A 16,593-nucleotide genomic window follows, 5' to 3' on the forward strand; every position below is an offset into this window, starting at 1 on the left:
GATAAAATAATATTTTCTTCCCTTGTTTACTTCCTCTTCTTTCCTAATATATTGTTTATATTTTGAATGGTCTCATTGATTTCATTAACATTTTTCAAATCTTATTTTCTAATAATCTATTTTAAAAGCTGCTCATAGGCTATTTTTTCTTTCTGAAATTTGACTGAAGTATATAAATAAATTGATTATAGCTTTGTCAGACAGTAGCACATGGCCTGTAATCTCAGGTACCTGAGAAGCTAAAGCAGGAAAATCATAAATTAGAGGCCAGTCTCAGCAACATTAACAAAACCTGTCTGAAAATAAAGAACAGATGGGCTGGGGTTGTGGCTTAGTGATAGAGTGCTTGCCTAGCACGCATGAGGCACTGGGTTTGATCCTCAGCACCACATAAAAGTAAAGATATTGTGCCCACCGAAAACTAAAAAATATTAAAAAAAAAAAAAAAAGAACAGAACTGGGGATATAGCTCAGAGGTAAAGCTCTCCTGGTTCAATCCCCAGTACCACACACACACACAAAAATTTATTTCTTTATAGTAATTGCTCAATCTGTCAAAGTCTAAAAAGTAAATAACAATCTGCTTCATATCATTTTTGGAAAAAAAATAATATCTAATTTATCTTTTTTATATAGCCTCTTCCTTAAAGACTAAAATTGTGTTGACTACTAAAATTACAGACTACTTCTATAAAATCTTTATTGTAACCAGAAATTCAGCTAAGGGTTTTTATCTCCAGCACTGGATTTTGTTAATGACTTGTTTATATTTTTTATACCACTCTATACAAATGTAGCAAATTAGTTCTTGGAAACCTATAGATTTTTGGAAGTAGATTACTGGAAAATTTGGAAACTTATACAGGATATTGTAGTTAACTAAGAGATAGGAGAAAATTTTAATCACATGTTTGCTACCTTCAAAATAGAAAAGAACACTACTTTGTGTATGTGGAGAGGGTCAAATGACTTGGATGTATGCAAAATATCAAGAAGTTCTTTATCTATATCCTTGAGGAAGTTCCCTTGTTTCATAAGCCTTGTCTTCTTCTACAAGAACTGGAGTAAGCAAGGCACAGTGACGCAGGCCTGTAATCCAGTAGCTTGGGAGACTGAGGAGGAGGATCATGAGTTCAAAACCAGCCGAAGCAAAAGTGAAGGATTAAGCAACTCAGTGATATCCTGTCTCTAAATAAAATACAAAATAGGCCTGGGGATGTGGCTTAGTGGTTGAGTGCTCCTGAGTTCAATCCCCTGTACCAAAAACAAAACAAACAAAACTAGAATAATAAAATTTGCCATTTCTTACTCTCAGAGGCTATCTATAAGGATCAAAGGAAATAAAGTATGTGAAAATGTTTTAAAAACTGTTAAGAGGGCTGGGGTTGTAGCTTAGGGGTAGAGTACTTGCCTAGCACATGTGAAGCATCGAGTTTGATCCTCAGCACCACATTAAAATAAATAAATAAATAAATAAATAAATAAATAAATAAATAAATGTATTGGGCTGGGGTTGTGGCTCAATGGTAGAGTGCTTGCCTAGTATGTGTGAGGTCCCGGGTTCAATCCTCAACACCATACATAAATAAATAAAGGTATTGTGTCCTTCTACGACTAAAAATTTTTTTAAAAAAATAAATAAAGGAATTGTATCCATCTACAACTAAAAATCTTAAAAAAAACCCCAAAACTAAGGGTTTTGATCTCCAGCACTGAAAATAAATAAATAAATAAAATCATGAGTTCTATAAGTATAATGATTATTCTTTTGGTAACTAGTAGTCCTAAAATAATCCAGAACTTTTAAATATCTTAAGCCCCCTCTAGAAAAAGTATCTTTTATATAATTTTGAATTCTTTTTGAAAAATTATTAAGCTTTAGTCTTTTTATAAGAATACTCAGGATGATAACTTCTTTGTGGACAATTTTTCTGCTTAGTATGGGATTTTGGGAACTGTAATTCAATAGTGATAAGTAATTGCCATATTCTATTTTTGATAAGTGTAGGTCTTCATTTAATTGGATTTTCCCATATCAGTATCTTATTGGTGTTTATTACTGCAGTGCCAAGTAAAACCTAGAGCAAAGCTGGTATTTAATATATGGAAGGAACTCAATTCCTGACTGGGACTATACTGGAAATTTCAGCCACTTTAGTTCTTCACCAATTCTGGTGTCTCCATGTATTTGTAAATTTTAACTAGTCTGTAATCATTCTAATATCTCAGAGATTGGTCATAGTATCATTCTATTTAAGATTATTCATTTTAGGGAAATTTAGGTGTCATGCTGTGAGCAGCACTATGGACAGATTGTGTGACCAGGAACTAAAGGCTTAACCTAACCAATGAGTGCAAAGAGACAAGGCTTAAAGGACATATCAAGGAGGTCTAATACATGTATGACATTAATTCCAGGAGAGAGGGTAACCAATTATCAAAGACATAAATAACGGAGCCTTCTGTTTTTAAAAATGGCAGAATGAACACATTTATCCCCTTTCTCACTGAAATGATACTGAAGCAGGCAAATAAAACAAAAACATATCAATTTAGTTGAACAAAATGCAGAAGGAACTTTTAGCACATGAGATTTCAGCATTTCTGGAATACAGAAAGCAACTATAAGAGTTCTGACTGAAAAAGCAGAATAGAGAAAGAGTAAAATACACATAAAGTGAACTGCTATAGATCAGGCAGCTAGTTTCCCTGGCAGATCTACCAGATGCCAATGGGAGAACTAATTAAATATTCAGTCAATTTTCTCACATACCCCTAATACCAAGTGAAAAGAATATAGCAGATGTTTTCCCCTTAAGCAAAAGGAAGAATAGGTTGTTGTGTACAAAAAAAAAAAAAAAAAAAAAGACTCATCTGAAGAGAAATGGACCACCATCTTTCAAAGCTCCTCCCAGGATGATCTCTTAGAACAGACTGTCATGCTATAAAAATCCCATGCCATACACAAAGTTCCACTTGTCACTCCCTGGTAGGCTCAGTCTGGAATCATCTCAGTTCAGAGACCAAAAGACATGAATGAAACCTCTAAGTGACTGCAGTAGTCCCCTGATAATCAGTTGTTTAACTTTATCTGTTTAGCATGTTCCACTACCTGTGGCCCAGACGTTTCATCATCATAATAAAATGTTTTTATTTTATGCCATAAATTTGAAGTGATTTGCTTCGGAGAAAATCTAAATAAATCATTATGAAATTTCAAACCTCTGAGGATAAAAAGTAGATACTGAAAAAATTCTAGAGAAATAATACAGATCACTATCAAAGAAACAATAATCAGACTAGCATGAAAATTTCCATCATGAAACCAATGTTAGAAACACAATGGAAAAAGACCTTTCTCCAGTTCTAAAATAGAAGAGAAGAATAAAGCCATTTTCAGGCATACAAGGACTTATGCATTTTTTCTTCCAGCTACCTTTCCTGAGGAATTTACTCGAGTCTGTCCTTTTGCTAAATAAGGGTGAAAATTAATAGAGAGTAGTAGCCAGAATAATGGTCCTCCAAAGATGTTCCTGTCCTAGTTTCTGAAATCTGTGAAACTGTCACCTTCTGTGGAAAGAGAGACTTTGCCTGTATGATTGATTAAGGATCTTGAGATGGGGACATTCTTCTGGATCGTTACAAGGGTCTTAATAAAGGGGAGGCATAAAGGTCAGAGCAAAAGTCCAGCATGATGACAGAATCGGAAAGCTTGGAAGTTGCTACCGTGCTGTTTTGTCGTCCTGTGCCTGCCTTATTTCACCTACCATAATGTCCTCCAGGTTTGTTCATGTTGTCACAAAAGACAATTTCTTTTTTATGGATGAGCAGTATTCCATATACTACATTTTCCTTATTTATTCACTCATGATAGATTGTTAGCATTTCTTTTCTTTGCAGTGTAGGGAATCATACCCAGGACCTCATGCACGCTGGGCAAATGCTCTCTCTCTGAGCTAAATCACAACTAGCCCGACTATTAGCATTTCTGAAAGTTCTCTGACCATGATTTCTCTTAGGTCTTTATCTCTTTATTAAAAGACAAAATAACAAAGTTAGACTAAATAGGACATATTTAAGGTATTAGAAACAAGGAATTGTTTGGTATCTGAAAATGTTTTTACTTTGCATTTATTTTTAAATTTTTATTTATTTACTTTAAGAGCAAGGTAATAGGACTTATTAGAGGAATAGAAAGCAGAGCTTCCGAAGGGACAGGTATCCCAAGAAAAGGGTACCTTGATTTTATGTATTTATTTTTTTTAATATTTATTTTTAGTTGTAGTTGGACACAATACTTTTATTTCACTTATTTATTTTTATATGGTGCTGAGGATGAATCCCAGGGTCTTGCACGTGTGAGGCAAGTGCTCTACCACTGAGCCACAACCCAGACCCCTTGCTTTTATTTTTAAAGCCTGTTTCAACAGATGTAGAATTATGAGTTAGCAGATGTTTCTTGTTTCTAATACCTTAAATATGTCCTATTTAGTTTAACTTTGTTGTTTTTGTCAAGAACTCACGTTCCGTTTGTAATTTTCTTTCCCTGTGTATAATATGCTAATTTTTTTCTGTTTTCAAGACTGACTTCCTTTGCTGTCTTTGTTTTTTTTTTTTTTTAATTTTTGGATTTAAACATTTTGTATATGAGGGACCTATTTGTAATTTTCTTGTATTACCTTGCATGGGGTTTGCATAGCTCATTGCATCTCTAAGTTAAAGTCATTCATATATTTTGGGATGTTTTATTTCCTTGAATGTTTTCCTGCCCCATTCTATCTTTCTCCTTCTGCCTCACCATCTCTCTCTTCTTCAACTTCACTCCTTCTGCTATCTTCCTGTTGTTCCTAAGCCTATCCATTCAATTATTAATTATAGTTATTAATAACTTTTAAGTGGAGACCATCACTTACTTTTAATATTTTCTGTTTTTGTGTACACATCCTATCTTAAGTCTTTGCATACATTATAATATCTGCTTTTAAATGTTTGGTAATTGCAATATCTGGGAAGTCTTTGGGGCTTGGGGGTCTGTTTTTTTTCTTTTTTTTTTTTTTTAGTTGTAGGTGGACACAAAATATTTATGTATTTATTTTATGTGGTGCTGAGGATCGAACCCAGTGCCTCACAAATGTAAGCACTGTACCACTAAGCAACAGCTCCAGCCCTGCAGTCTGTTTTTATTGACTGCTGTTTTTCTCCTAGCCATGGGATCACATTTTTTGAGGGGGGGGGCAGGGCACTAGGGATTGAACCCAGGGTGCTTAACCACTGAGCACATCGCCAGCCATTTTTAATATTTATTTAGATACAGGGTCTGACTGAGTTGCTAAATGCCTCACTAATCTGCTCAGACTGGCTTTGAACTTTTGATCCTCCTGCCTCAGCTTCCCAAATTGCTGGGATTACAGGCGTACCATACCCAGATCACATTTTTCATACTAGTGTGTCCAGTGGTTTTTTATTGGCTCCTTAGCATTTTGAATGATGTGTTTGGCAGAGATTTTGTTTCTCTGAAAAAAAAGTTGTTTTTAGAAGGAAGTTAAATTGGCTGAACTCAAGCTCTCAAACTCTGTCTCCTCTGTGGTTAGAGCAGCTAAAATTGTCACTTAACTATTTCATCTTTCAGCCCCTGGCTTTTTGTCAGGACTCCTGGTATTTCTCCTACCACTTACTGATTTAGTGATCAGCAAAAATCTAGGAAGACTTTGTATACAGATTTTTGGGGATCACTTCCTCATTGTCTTTCTCTTCTCCAGGATAAAACTCTTTTTTAAAAAAATTTTTATTGTTGGTTGTTCAAAACATTACATAGTTCTTGATATATCATATTTCACAAGGATAAAACTCTTAAACTTAGGTAGTTCTGCCAGCCTTAAATTCTATTATCTGATATCTTAACTCAGTAGGACTTTGATTTCTGCCTAACCCACCCCTAGTGGCAAGTAGATTTAACAGTGGTCTTAGTTTAAAAACCACAAATATACAATTATCAGCTTCTGCAGATTTACCCTCCCAGCCACTCTCATGTCCTTGCCAGGAAGTGCGTACTCTTAGGAAGTACCATAGCTTTCAGATAAAAAAGGAGGAGTCAAGTTTATTATTCTCAAACTTCCAATCAGACAAAGTACTTACTTGTTCTCACTCAAAAAGGAGATGAGAGAATGGAGAGGACAGGAATATATTGTTTGAACTACATCAACATGGATTTAAAAAAAAATTTTTTTTTTTTTAGTTGTTGATGGACCTTTATTTATTTATATGTGGTACTAAGAATCGAAATCAGTGCCTCACGCATGCTAGGCAAGCACTCCACCACTGAGCCACAACTCCAGCCCACTCCCTAGCATTTTGTCTTCCTAACTGATTGGGCTTAAGCCTACAGTCAGCTTAGTAGAAGAGATCAGCAGTTTGTCATACAATTGGGCTGATCCTCATGCCAAAAATTTATAAAATCTGGAGAGGAAACTGAAAGCAGAAAGAAACTGGATGAGAGAGGACAAAATGCAAGTTTCCCTCAAGACACTATATCAGAACAATATAATACTTATATCAACCCCAAGCCTCCTATGTACCCAAGATTGAATTCTTTCTCTTTTCTCAGATTATGTCCAGCCAAGTTATCTAGGATAACATATAAGGATCAGCAATTAAACGGTTACCAATCTATACTAACCAGGAACCTAGCAGGACAGCCAAAGGAGAATACCTGGAGGTGTGTGGAAAGCTGCCACCTGTGGACTTACAGATCATTTTTGTGCTGTTTTATGCTTTTAACTGAAATCTAGTTTGTCTGATATTAATATGGCTAGTTTAATTTTCTTTGTTTTATTTGGTATATCTTAATCTACATCTATTTTTATTCCTTCTCTATCATTTAATTTTAGGTGGATCTCAAATAGCATATGATAGGATTTTTTAAATTTTAGACTATGTATTTAAAGGGAAATTTGCAGTTATCATTTTAAATAATATTGTTTGTATTTCCAGCCCCCTGATTTACACTGTTTATTATGTTTCTTTACTCCTGTTTTTTCTACTTTTGCTTTTTTGCTGAAGTTTTTCTTGCTCTTTTGTTTTGCCCCCTAGTAATTTAAAAATTAGACATCCTATTTTTATTTAAGTATTAAGTACTTAAAAATAAAAAGAAAATTAAACGCTACTTCTTTACCCACACACGGAATACAATAGATCTGTTGATACTCCTGGAAGTGATGAGTGAGTCACAAATCTCCCTTTTGTTTCTATTCCCACAGTTTATTGGAATAAATAGGCTTTAGAGTCAAACTGTTATTAGTCCTTTTTTTACATTTTCTAAAGAAAATTTTTCACAATTGCATTTCCTTATATGTATAATCATGCTTTGTTAAGAATAACTACTTAGGCATCTGATTTTTATGTTGATGGTTTGTGATATCCATTTCTGTTCCTTTTATAACATACCACCTCTCTATATCTAAGGCTTTTATTTTTGTTGGCTTACAGGACATTAGAGTATTTCTTGGAGTGATCTTTTAGGCAGGGCATATCTGAGAATATGTATTAAACTATAGTTATAACATAGTAGTTAAAACTACAGAAAGTTTCACTGAGGAAATAATAGTAATAAATAAAGGCATGTACACAAGTTTCTTCATTTTGCAGTATTATTAGAAAAGCAAAATTTAGATGCTAATAAGTTTCTATTAATAAGATTAGTGAAATGAATATAATTATTTCTAGAATTATTATAAAATCATAAGTTTTATCACCTTTATTTCCCAACCAAAATTAATGTGTCACTAATCTTTTTGCCTGTTCTTTTATCAAGCTGTAATTATAACCAATTGAAACCATACAAAGAAAGCATTACCATATTTGTGAGCATTATATTCTATTTAATAATCTTTTTCAGTTTGTCAATTAGATTAAATTGACAAAATAGTTTATTGAGAAGTTTTTTTAAAAAAAATTTGGTTTTGTTGGGTGCAGTGGTGTATGCCTGTAATCTGAGTGGCTCAGGAGGCTGAGGCAGGAGGATCAAGTTTGAGCAGCTTAGCAAGAGCTTGTCTCTAAATTAAAAATAAAAAGGTCTGGGGATATTGCTCAATGGTTAGGTGCCTCTAAGTTCAATCCCCAGTACCAAACAAACAAACAAAATTTGGAATGAGGTTATAGCTCAGTTGGTAGAGCGCTCACCTAGCATGTGTGAGGTACTGAGTTAGATCCTTAGCACTACATAAACATAATAAAAAGGTGTTGTGTCCATCCACTATAAAAATATTTTTTAAAAACCCACTAATTTTAGTCTATTTATTTTAGTTACTCCATGGATTCTTTTGGACAACCCAGATCAGAAGATACCCAGTCGGTAGTCAGCAGAATGCAAAAAAAATACTGGAAAACCAAACAGGTCTTCATTAAAGCAACAGGAAAAAAGGAAGATGAGCATGTGGTGGCATCTGATGCTGAACTGGATGCTAAACTTGAGGTAAATTTAACTGGTTATTTTTTGGGACTAGAAGGACGTCTGTGACAAACTTTTATACCAAAGAGCTTAAGAGGATAAAGGCAAATTTTGTCATAGAGCATTTATTTGTAGTCAACTGTCAATCAGAGCTTCTGAATAAGAGGTCACAATCCTCACAATTGAAGAATTTTTGTAGAACAGATAAATTAGATAAATCATGAATTAGGTGGGGCTGGGGTTGTGACTCAGTGGTAGAGCATTCACCTAGCATATGCAAGGCCCTGGGTTCGATCCACAGCATCACATATAAATAAATTAAATAAAGGTAATGTGTCCAACTACAACTAAAAAATAAAATATTTTAAAAAATCATGAATTAGGTAATTTCTCTGACACCCATATTATAGTTTTTAAGCCAAATATTAATGAATTAAATTCCCAACTGGTAATTATGTATATTATGTATATATAATATATAACATATTTTATATACTGTAGTAATATTTTGTAGTACTTTGATGTGAAGTCTATACCTCACTGAAATAAATTAATTAAAATCAAATAGTGAATTAAGATAAAGAGTTTTTCTATTAAGAAATAAGGTTATTGAAGTAGTTCATAATAGTTTTTTTTAGTTTAGTTTTTCATTTAAAATAAAAGGAATAATTGCACTAAAACAACTTTAAACCTGTGAACATTTTATACTTTTAAATAATTAAGCTATAAAAGAGCCTCAAGTAAATTAACAAATAATTCTGGATTTGTAAGTTTAGATTTACTAATTTCATGTGCATATACTAATTTAAGATAACTCTTAAAAATATTTCCAAGCAGGTGTTGTTATGAATCTAACCATTATATTGGGATCCTTAAAAATATAGGTATAATTAAATAGATCTTGTTCTACTAAGTATTTTAATTCTGCAAATAAATAAAGTATTGCCATAACAAATATGGAAAGAGATGATGAACAAGCTGTTACTATTTGTGTTAAAAAGTATTCCTCTTACTATTCAGTAATAAATGTGGAAAAATGAAGGGATTTTATTATACTGTAGTATACAGTAGTGTATGTTTTAACACTAAGGGAAATCGTCACTTTTTCCACATAGTACTCCCACAGGAGTAGATATTTTTTTGTTGTTTTACATTCCTAGGAAATCTGTGGATGACATATAATTATTGAAAATTTATCCATTAGACAGATATTTGGACTCAATCAAGAACTTTCTTCCACATTTACACTATCTTTTAAAGAACAAGAAATATTTTCATTGTAAAAATAAAAAGCAATAGTACATAAAACTTGTAAAGAACTCTGTGGGAAAAACTAACCAAAATCACTTCATTCTAGGAGAACTATCTTTTTGGTATTCTTTTCTAATCTTTTTCCATATGCATTTAAAATATCTTTAAATTGCGAAGACCCGCTACAAAATTCAATTCACACATATCTGAACTTACATGAAAAATTGATGATATTTTCCATGCAAGATTTTCATGCTTATTATTAATATTCCCTGGGTTTACAGGCCCAGCGGCCTGCTGAGGGGCAGAGCCGCCCCCCACCCCCCGCGCCTGCCAGGTAGGCGGAACTGTGACCACCGACAGAAAAGGCCCAGTGGCCCGCAGAGGGGCAGAGCTTCCAATCACTCCTGCAAGGTAGGCGGGCCTGCAACCCACCGGCAGAAGAGGAGCAGCGGCCTGCTGAGAGGCAGAGCCGCCCCCTACCCCCGCGCCTGCAAGGTAGACAGAACTGTGACCACCATCAGAACAGGCCAGTCCTGCAACCGACAGACAGAACAGGCCCAGTGGCCTGAGGAAGGGTAGAGCCGCCCCGCCCCCCGCACCTACAAGGTAGGCGGACCTGCGACCCACTGGCAGAACAGCCCCAGAGGCCTGCAGAGGGGCAGTGCCGCTGCCTGTGCCTGCAAAGTAGGCAGAACTGCGACCACCGACAGAACAAGCCTAGCGGCCCGCAGAGGGACAGAGCCGCCGCCTGCGCTTGCAAGGTAGGCGGACCTGCTACCGACCGGCAGAGCAGGCCCAGTGGCCTGCCGGCGTGGTAGGCACATTGCCCCAATTGGAGGAGGGGCAGAGCCGCCGCCCGCGCCTGCGAGGGAGACTTTGCAACTATACAAGACCAATATAAATATATAGGGGGAAAATTCAATAGCACAACAGTTTCACCAAGTAGAAAGGAACGCGAACAGTATGAAGAGACAAGGAAAGAAAGGACCACAAGCAATGCAGGTCAACTCAACGTTAGAAGAGGTAATAGCTGCAGCAGATGGAATGTCAGATAAAGAATTCAGGATATACATGCTTCAGATGATCTGGAGTCTCAAGGAAGACATCAGACGGCAAAATCAGACAATGAAAGATCACTTCAACAATGAATTACATAAACAAATCCAAGAAGCAAAAGATCAACTATACAGGGAGATAGAGGTTATAAAAAACAAACAAACAGAAATCCTAGAAATGCAGGAACCAATAAACCAACTTAAAAACTCAATTGAGAATACTACCAGCAGAGTAGAACACTTAGAAGATAGAACATCAGACAATGAAGATAAAGTATTTCAACTTGAAAAGAACATAGACAGCTCAGCAAGAATGTTAAGAAACCATGAGCAGAACATCCAAGAAATATGGGATAACATCAAGAGACCAAATTTAAGAGTCATTGGGATACAGGAAGGGACAGAGTTTCAAACCAAAGGAATGAGCAATCTATTCAATGAAATAATACGAGAAAACTTCCCAGACTTGAAGAATGAGACAGAATCCCAAATCCTAGAAGCCTACAGGACGCCGAATGTGCAAAATCATAAGAGACCCACACCTAGACACATTATAATGAAGATGCCCAACATACAGAATAAGGAGAGAATTTTAAAAGCTACAAGAGAAAGGAAGCAGATCACATTTAGGGGTAAGCCAATCAGGATAACAGCTGATCTTTCAACACAGACTCTGAAAGCTAGAAGATCCTGGAATAACATATTTCAAACACTGAAAGAAAATGGGTTCCAACCAAGAATTGTGTATCCAGCGAAATTAAGCTTCAGGATGGAGGATGAAATTAAAACCTTCCACGATAAACAAAAGTTAAAAGAATTTGCAGCTAGAAAACCATCTCTTCTAAACATCCTTGGCAAAACATTACAGGAAGAGGAAATGGAAAATAACAATGAAAACCAACAGTGGGAGGTAGGACAGTAAAGGGGGGAAAAATAATCAAAGAGGAAAACAAACCATGTTTAGTAACATAAATAAACAAATATGGCTGGCTGGAAGAACAACCCATATCTCAATAATAACCCTAAATGTTAATGGCTTAAACTCACCAATCAAGAGACACAGGCTAGTAGAATGGATCACAAAACAAGACCCAACAATATGCTGCCTACAGGAGACACATTTGATAGGAAAAGACATACATAGGCTGAAGGTGAAAGGTTGGGAAAAATCATATCACTCATATGGACTTCGGAAACAAGCAGGAGTGTCCATACTCATATCAAATAAAATAGATTTCAAGCCAAAGTTAATCAAAAGGGATAAAGAGGGACACTACATACTGCTTAAGGGAACCATACACCAACAAGACATAACAATCATAAATATATATGCCCCAAACAATGGTGCAGCTATGTTCATCAAACAAACTCTTCTCAAGTTCAAGAGTCTAATAGACCACCATACAATAATCATGGGAGACTTCAACACACCTCTCTCGCCACTGGACAGATCTTCCAAACAAAAGTTGAATAAGGAAACTATAGAACTCAATAACACAATTAATAACCTAGACTTAATTGACATATATAGAATATACCACCCAACATCAAGCAGTTACACTTTTTTCTCAGCAGCACATGGATCCTTCTCAAAAATAGATCATATATTATGTCACAGGGAAACTCTTGGACAATACAAAGTAGTAGAGATAATACCATGCATCCTATCTGATCATAATGGAATGGAACTGAAAATCAACGATAAAAGAAGGAAGGAAAAAGAATACATCACTTGGAGAATGAACAATAGGTTACTGAATGATCAATGGGTTATAGAAGACATCAAGGAGGAAATTAAAAAATTCGTAGAGATTAATGAAAACACTGACACAACATATCGGAATCTATGGGACACATTGAAAGCAGTTCTAAGAGGAAAATTCATTGCTTGGAGTTCATTCCTTAAAAAAAGAAAAAACCAACAAATAAATGATCTCATACTTCATCTCAAAATCCTAGAAAAAGAAGAGCAAAACAACAGCAAAAGAAGTAGAAGGCAAGAAATAATTAAAATCAGAGCTGAAATTAATGAAATCGAAACAAAAGAAACAATTGAAAAACTTGACAAAACTAAAAGTTGGTTCTTTGAAAAAATAAACAAAATCGACAGACCCTTAGCCATGCTAGCAAAGAGAAGAGGAGAGAGAACTCAAATTACTAGCATACGGGATGAAAAAGGCAATATCACAACAGACACTTCAGATATACAGAAGATAATCAAAAATTATTTTGAATCCTTATACTCCAATAAATTAGAAGATAGTGAAGGCATCGATAAATTTCTTAAGTCATATGATCTGCCCAGATTGAGTCAGGATGATATAGACAACCTAAACAGACCAATATCAATTGAGGAAATAGAAGAAACCATCAAAAGACTACCAACTAAGAAAAGCCCAGGACCGGATGGGTAGACAGCAGAGTTTTACAAAACCTTTAAAGAGGAACTAATACCAATACTTTTCAAGCTACTTCGGGAAATAGAAAAAGAGGGAGAACTTCCAAATTCATTCTACGAGGCCAACATCACCCTGATACCTAAACCAGACAAAGACACTTCAAAGAAAGAAAACTACAGACCAATATCTCTAATGAACCTAGATGCAAAAATCCTCAATAAAATTCTGGCCACTCGGATACAAAAACATATCAAAAAAATTGTGCACCATGATCAAGTAGGATTCATCCCTGGGATGCAAGGCTGGTTCAATATACGGAAATCAATAAATGTTATTCACCACATCAATAGACTTAAAAATAAGAACCATATGATCATCTCGATAGATGCGGAAAAAGCATTCGACAAAGTACAGCATCCCTTTATGTTCAAAACTCTAGAAAAACTAGGGATAACAGGAACATACCTCAATATTGTAAAAGCAATCTATGCTAAGCCTCAGGCTAGCATCATTCTGAATGGAGAAAAATTGAAGGCATTCCCTCTAAAATCTGGAACAAGACAGGGATGCCCTCTCTCACCACTTCTATTCAACATAGTTCTCGAAAAACTGGCCAGAGCAATTAGACAGACGAAAGAAATTAAAGGCATCAAAATAGGAAAAGAAGAACTTAAATTATCACTATTTGCAGATGACATGATTCTATACCTAGCAGACCCAAAAGGGTCTACAAAGAAACTATTAGAGCTAATAAATGAATTCAGCAAAGTGGCAGGATATAAAATCAACACGCATAAATCAAAGGCATTCCTGTATATCAGCGACAAATCCTCTGAAATGGAAATGAGGACAACCACTCCATTCACAATATCTTAAAAAAAAAATAAAATACTTGGGAATCAACCTAACAAAAGAGGTGAAAGACTTATACAATGAAAACTACAGAACCCTAAAGAGAGAAATAGAAGAAGATCTTAGAAGATGGAAAAATATACCCTGTTCATGGATAGGCAGAACTAACATCATCAAAATGGCGATATTACCAAAAGTTCTCTATAGGTTTAATGCAATGCCAATCAAAATCCCAACGGCATTTCTTGTAGAAATAGAGAAAGCAATCATGAAATTCATATGGAAAAATAAACGACCCAGAATAGCAAAAACAACTCTAAGCAGGAAGTGTGAATCAGGCGGTATAGTGATACCAGACTTCAAACTATACTACAGAGCAATAGTAACAAAAACAGCATGGTACCGGTACCAAAACAGGCGGGTGGACCAATGGTACAGAATAGAGGACACAGAAACCAATCCACAAAACTACAACTACCTTATATTTGATAAAGGGGCTAAAAGCATGCAATGGAGGAAGGATAGCATCTTCAACAAATGGTGCTGGGAAAACTGGAAATCCATATGCAACAAAATGAAACTGAATCCCTTTCTCTCGCCATGCACAAAAGTTAATTCAAAATGGATCAAGGAGCTTGATATCAAATCAGAGACGCGCCGTCTGATAGAAGAAAAAGTTGTCTATGATGTACATACTGTGGGGTCGGGCTCCAAATTCCTCAATAGGACACCCATAGCACAAAAGTTAATAACTAGAATCAACAAATGGGACTTACTCAAACTAAAAAGTTTTTTCTCAGCAAAAGAAACAATAAGAGAGGTAAATAGAGAGCCTACATCCTGGGAACAAATCTTTACTCCTCACACTTCAGATAGAGCCCTAATATCCAGAGTATACAAAGAACTCAAAAAATTAGACAATAAGAGAACAAACAACCCAATCAACAAATGGGCCAAGGACCTGAACAGACACTTCTCAGAGGAGGACATACAATCAATCAACAAGTACATGGAAAAATGCTCACCATCTCTAGCAGTCAGAGAAATGCAAATCAAAACCACCCTAAGATACCATCTCACTCCAGTTAGATTGGCAGCCATTATGAAGTCAAACAACAACAAGTGCTGGCGAGGATGTGGGGAAAAGGGTACACTTGTACATTGCTGGTGGGACTGCAAATTGGTGCAGCCAATTTGGAAAGCAGTGTGGAGATTTCTTGGAAAGCTGGGAATGGAGCCACCATTTGACCCAGCTATTCCCCTTCTCGGTCTATTCCCTAAAGACCTAAAAAGAGCATGCTACAGGGACACTGCTACATCGATGTTCATAGCAGCACAGTTCACAATAGCAAGACTGTGGAACCAACCTAGATGCCCTTCAATAGATGAATGGATAAAAAAATGTGGCATTTATACACAATGGAGTATTACTCTGCATTAAAAAATGACAAAATCATAGAATTTACAGGGAAATGGATGGCATTAGAGCAGATTATGCTAAGTGAAGCTAGCCAATCCCTAAAAAACAAATGCCAAATGTCTTCTTTGATATAAGGAGAGTAACTAAGAACAGAATAGGGTCGAAGAGCATGAGAAGAATTTTAATATTAAACAGGGATGAGAGGTGGGAGGGAAAGGGAGAGAGAAGGGAAATTGCATGGAAATGGAAGGAGACCCTCAGAGTTATACAAAAGTACATACAAGAGGAAGTGAGGGGAAAGGGAAAAATAATACAAGGGGGACAAATGAATGTCAGTAGAGGGGGCAGAGAGAGAAGAGGGGAGGGGAGGGGAGGGGGGGGTAGTAGAGGATAGGAAAGGCAGCAGAACACAACAGACACTAGTATGGCAATATGTAAATCAATGGATGTGTAACTGATGTAATTCTGCAATCTGTATATGGGGTAAAAATGGGAGCTCATAACCCACTTGAATCAAAGTGTGAAATATGATATATCAAGAACTATGTAATGTTTTGAACAGCCAACAATAAAAAATTAAAAAAAAATATTCCCTGGGTTTGATCAGGTATCTAAATTATGGCTAAATTGGGCCAGAGATAGGATATGCAGGCCATTTAATGATATTGGGAGCTTATTTGGTAATCAAAAGATTAGGGCTTGATATTACAACACAGAGCCAAGATCTTTTGAATAAACTATCATAATAAACAAAAAATTCTTCACTGTAAGAAGATTTTGTGAGGAGGAGACTGTACTCTGAAATCCATGTTGGCTTATTTACCTGGGAAACCTAAATTTATAGAGATATGTGAATAGTTATATCATGTGTATAATGTATTTTCAGCTCAAATTTTCACGATTAACTTTTTTAAAAATATTTTTTTACTTGTTGATAGATCTTTTTTTATTTATATGCAGTGCTGAGAGTCGAACACAGTGCCTCACACATGCCAGGCAAGTGTACTACCACTGAGCCACAGCCCCAGCCCATCACATGATTAACTTTCTTTTTTTTTTTTTTTAATTTTTTATTGTTGGCTGTTCAAAACATTACATAGTTCTTGATATATCATATTTCACACTTTGATTCAAGTGGGTTATGAGCTCCCATTTTTACCCCATATA

General features: G+C 35.7%; 1 protein-coding gene across 1 annotated transcript in view; it reads left to right on the plus strand.

The window, feature by feature from the left end:
- Ica1l (islet cell autoantigen 1 like) overlaps positions 1 to 16,593 on the plus strand; it is a 67,551-nt gene that overhangs the window by 9,549 nt on the left and 41,409 nt on the right. Inside the window, exon 2 of the mRNA XM_071619366.1 lies at positions 8,302 to 8,470. Within this exon, the coding sequence (XP_071475467.1) occupies positions 8,309 to 8,470 (162 nt within the window). The 5' untranslated portion in view covers positions 8,302 to 8,308. The remainder of the gene's footprint in view (positions 1 to 8,301; positions 8,471 to 16,593) is intronic.

This window comes from Marmota flaviventris, chromosome 11 (genome assembly GCF_047511675.1).
Source record: "Marmota flaviventris isolate mMarFla1 chromosome 11, mMarFla1.hap1, whole genome shotgun sequence".
Classification (NCBI taxonomy): domain Eukaryota; kingdom Metazoa; phylum Chordata; class Mammalia; order Rodentia; family Sciuridae; genus Marmota; species Marmota flaviventris.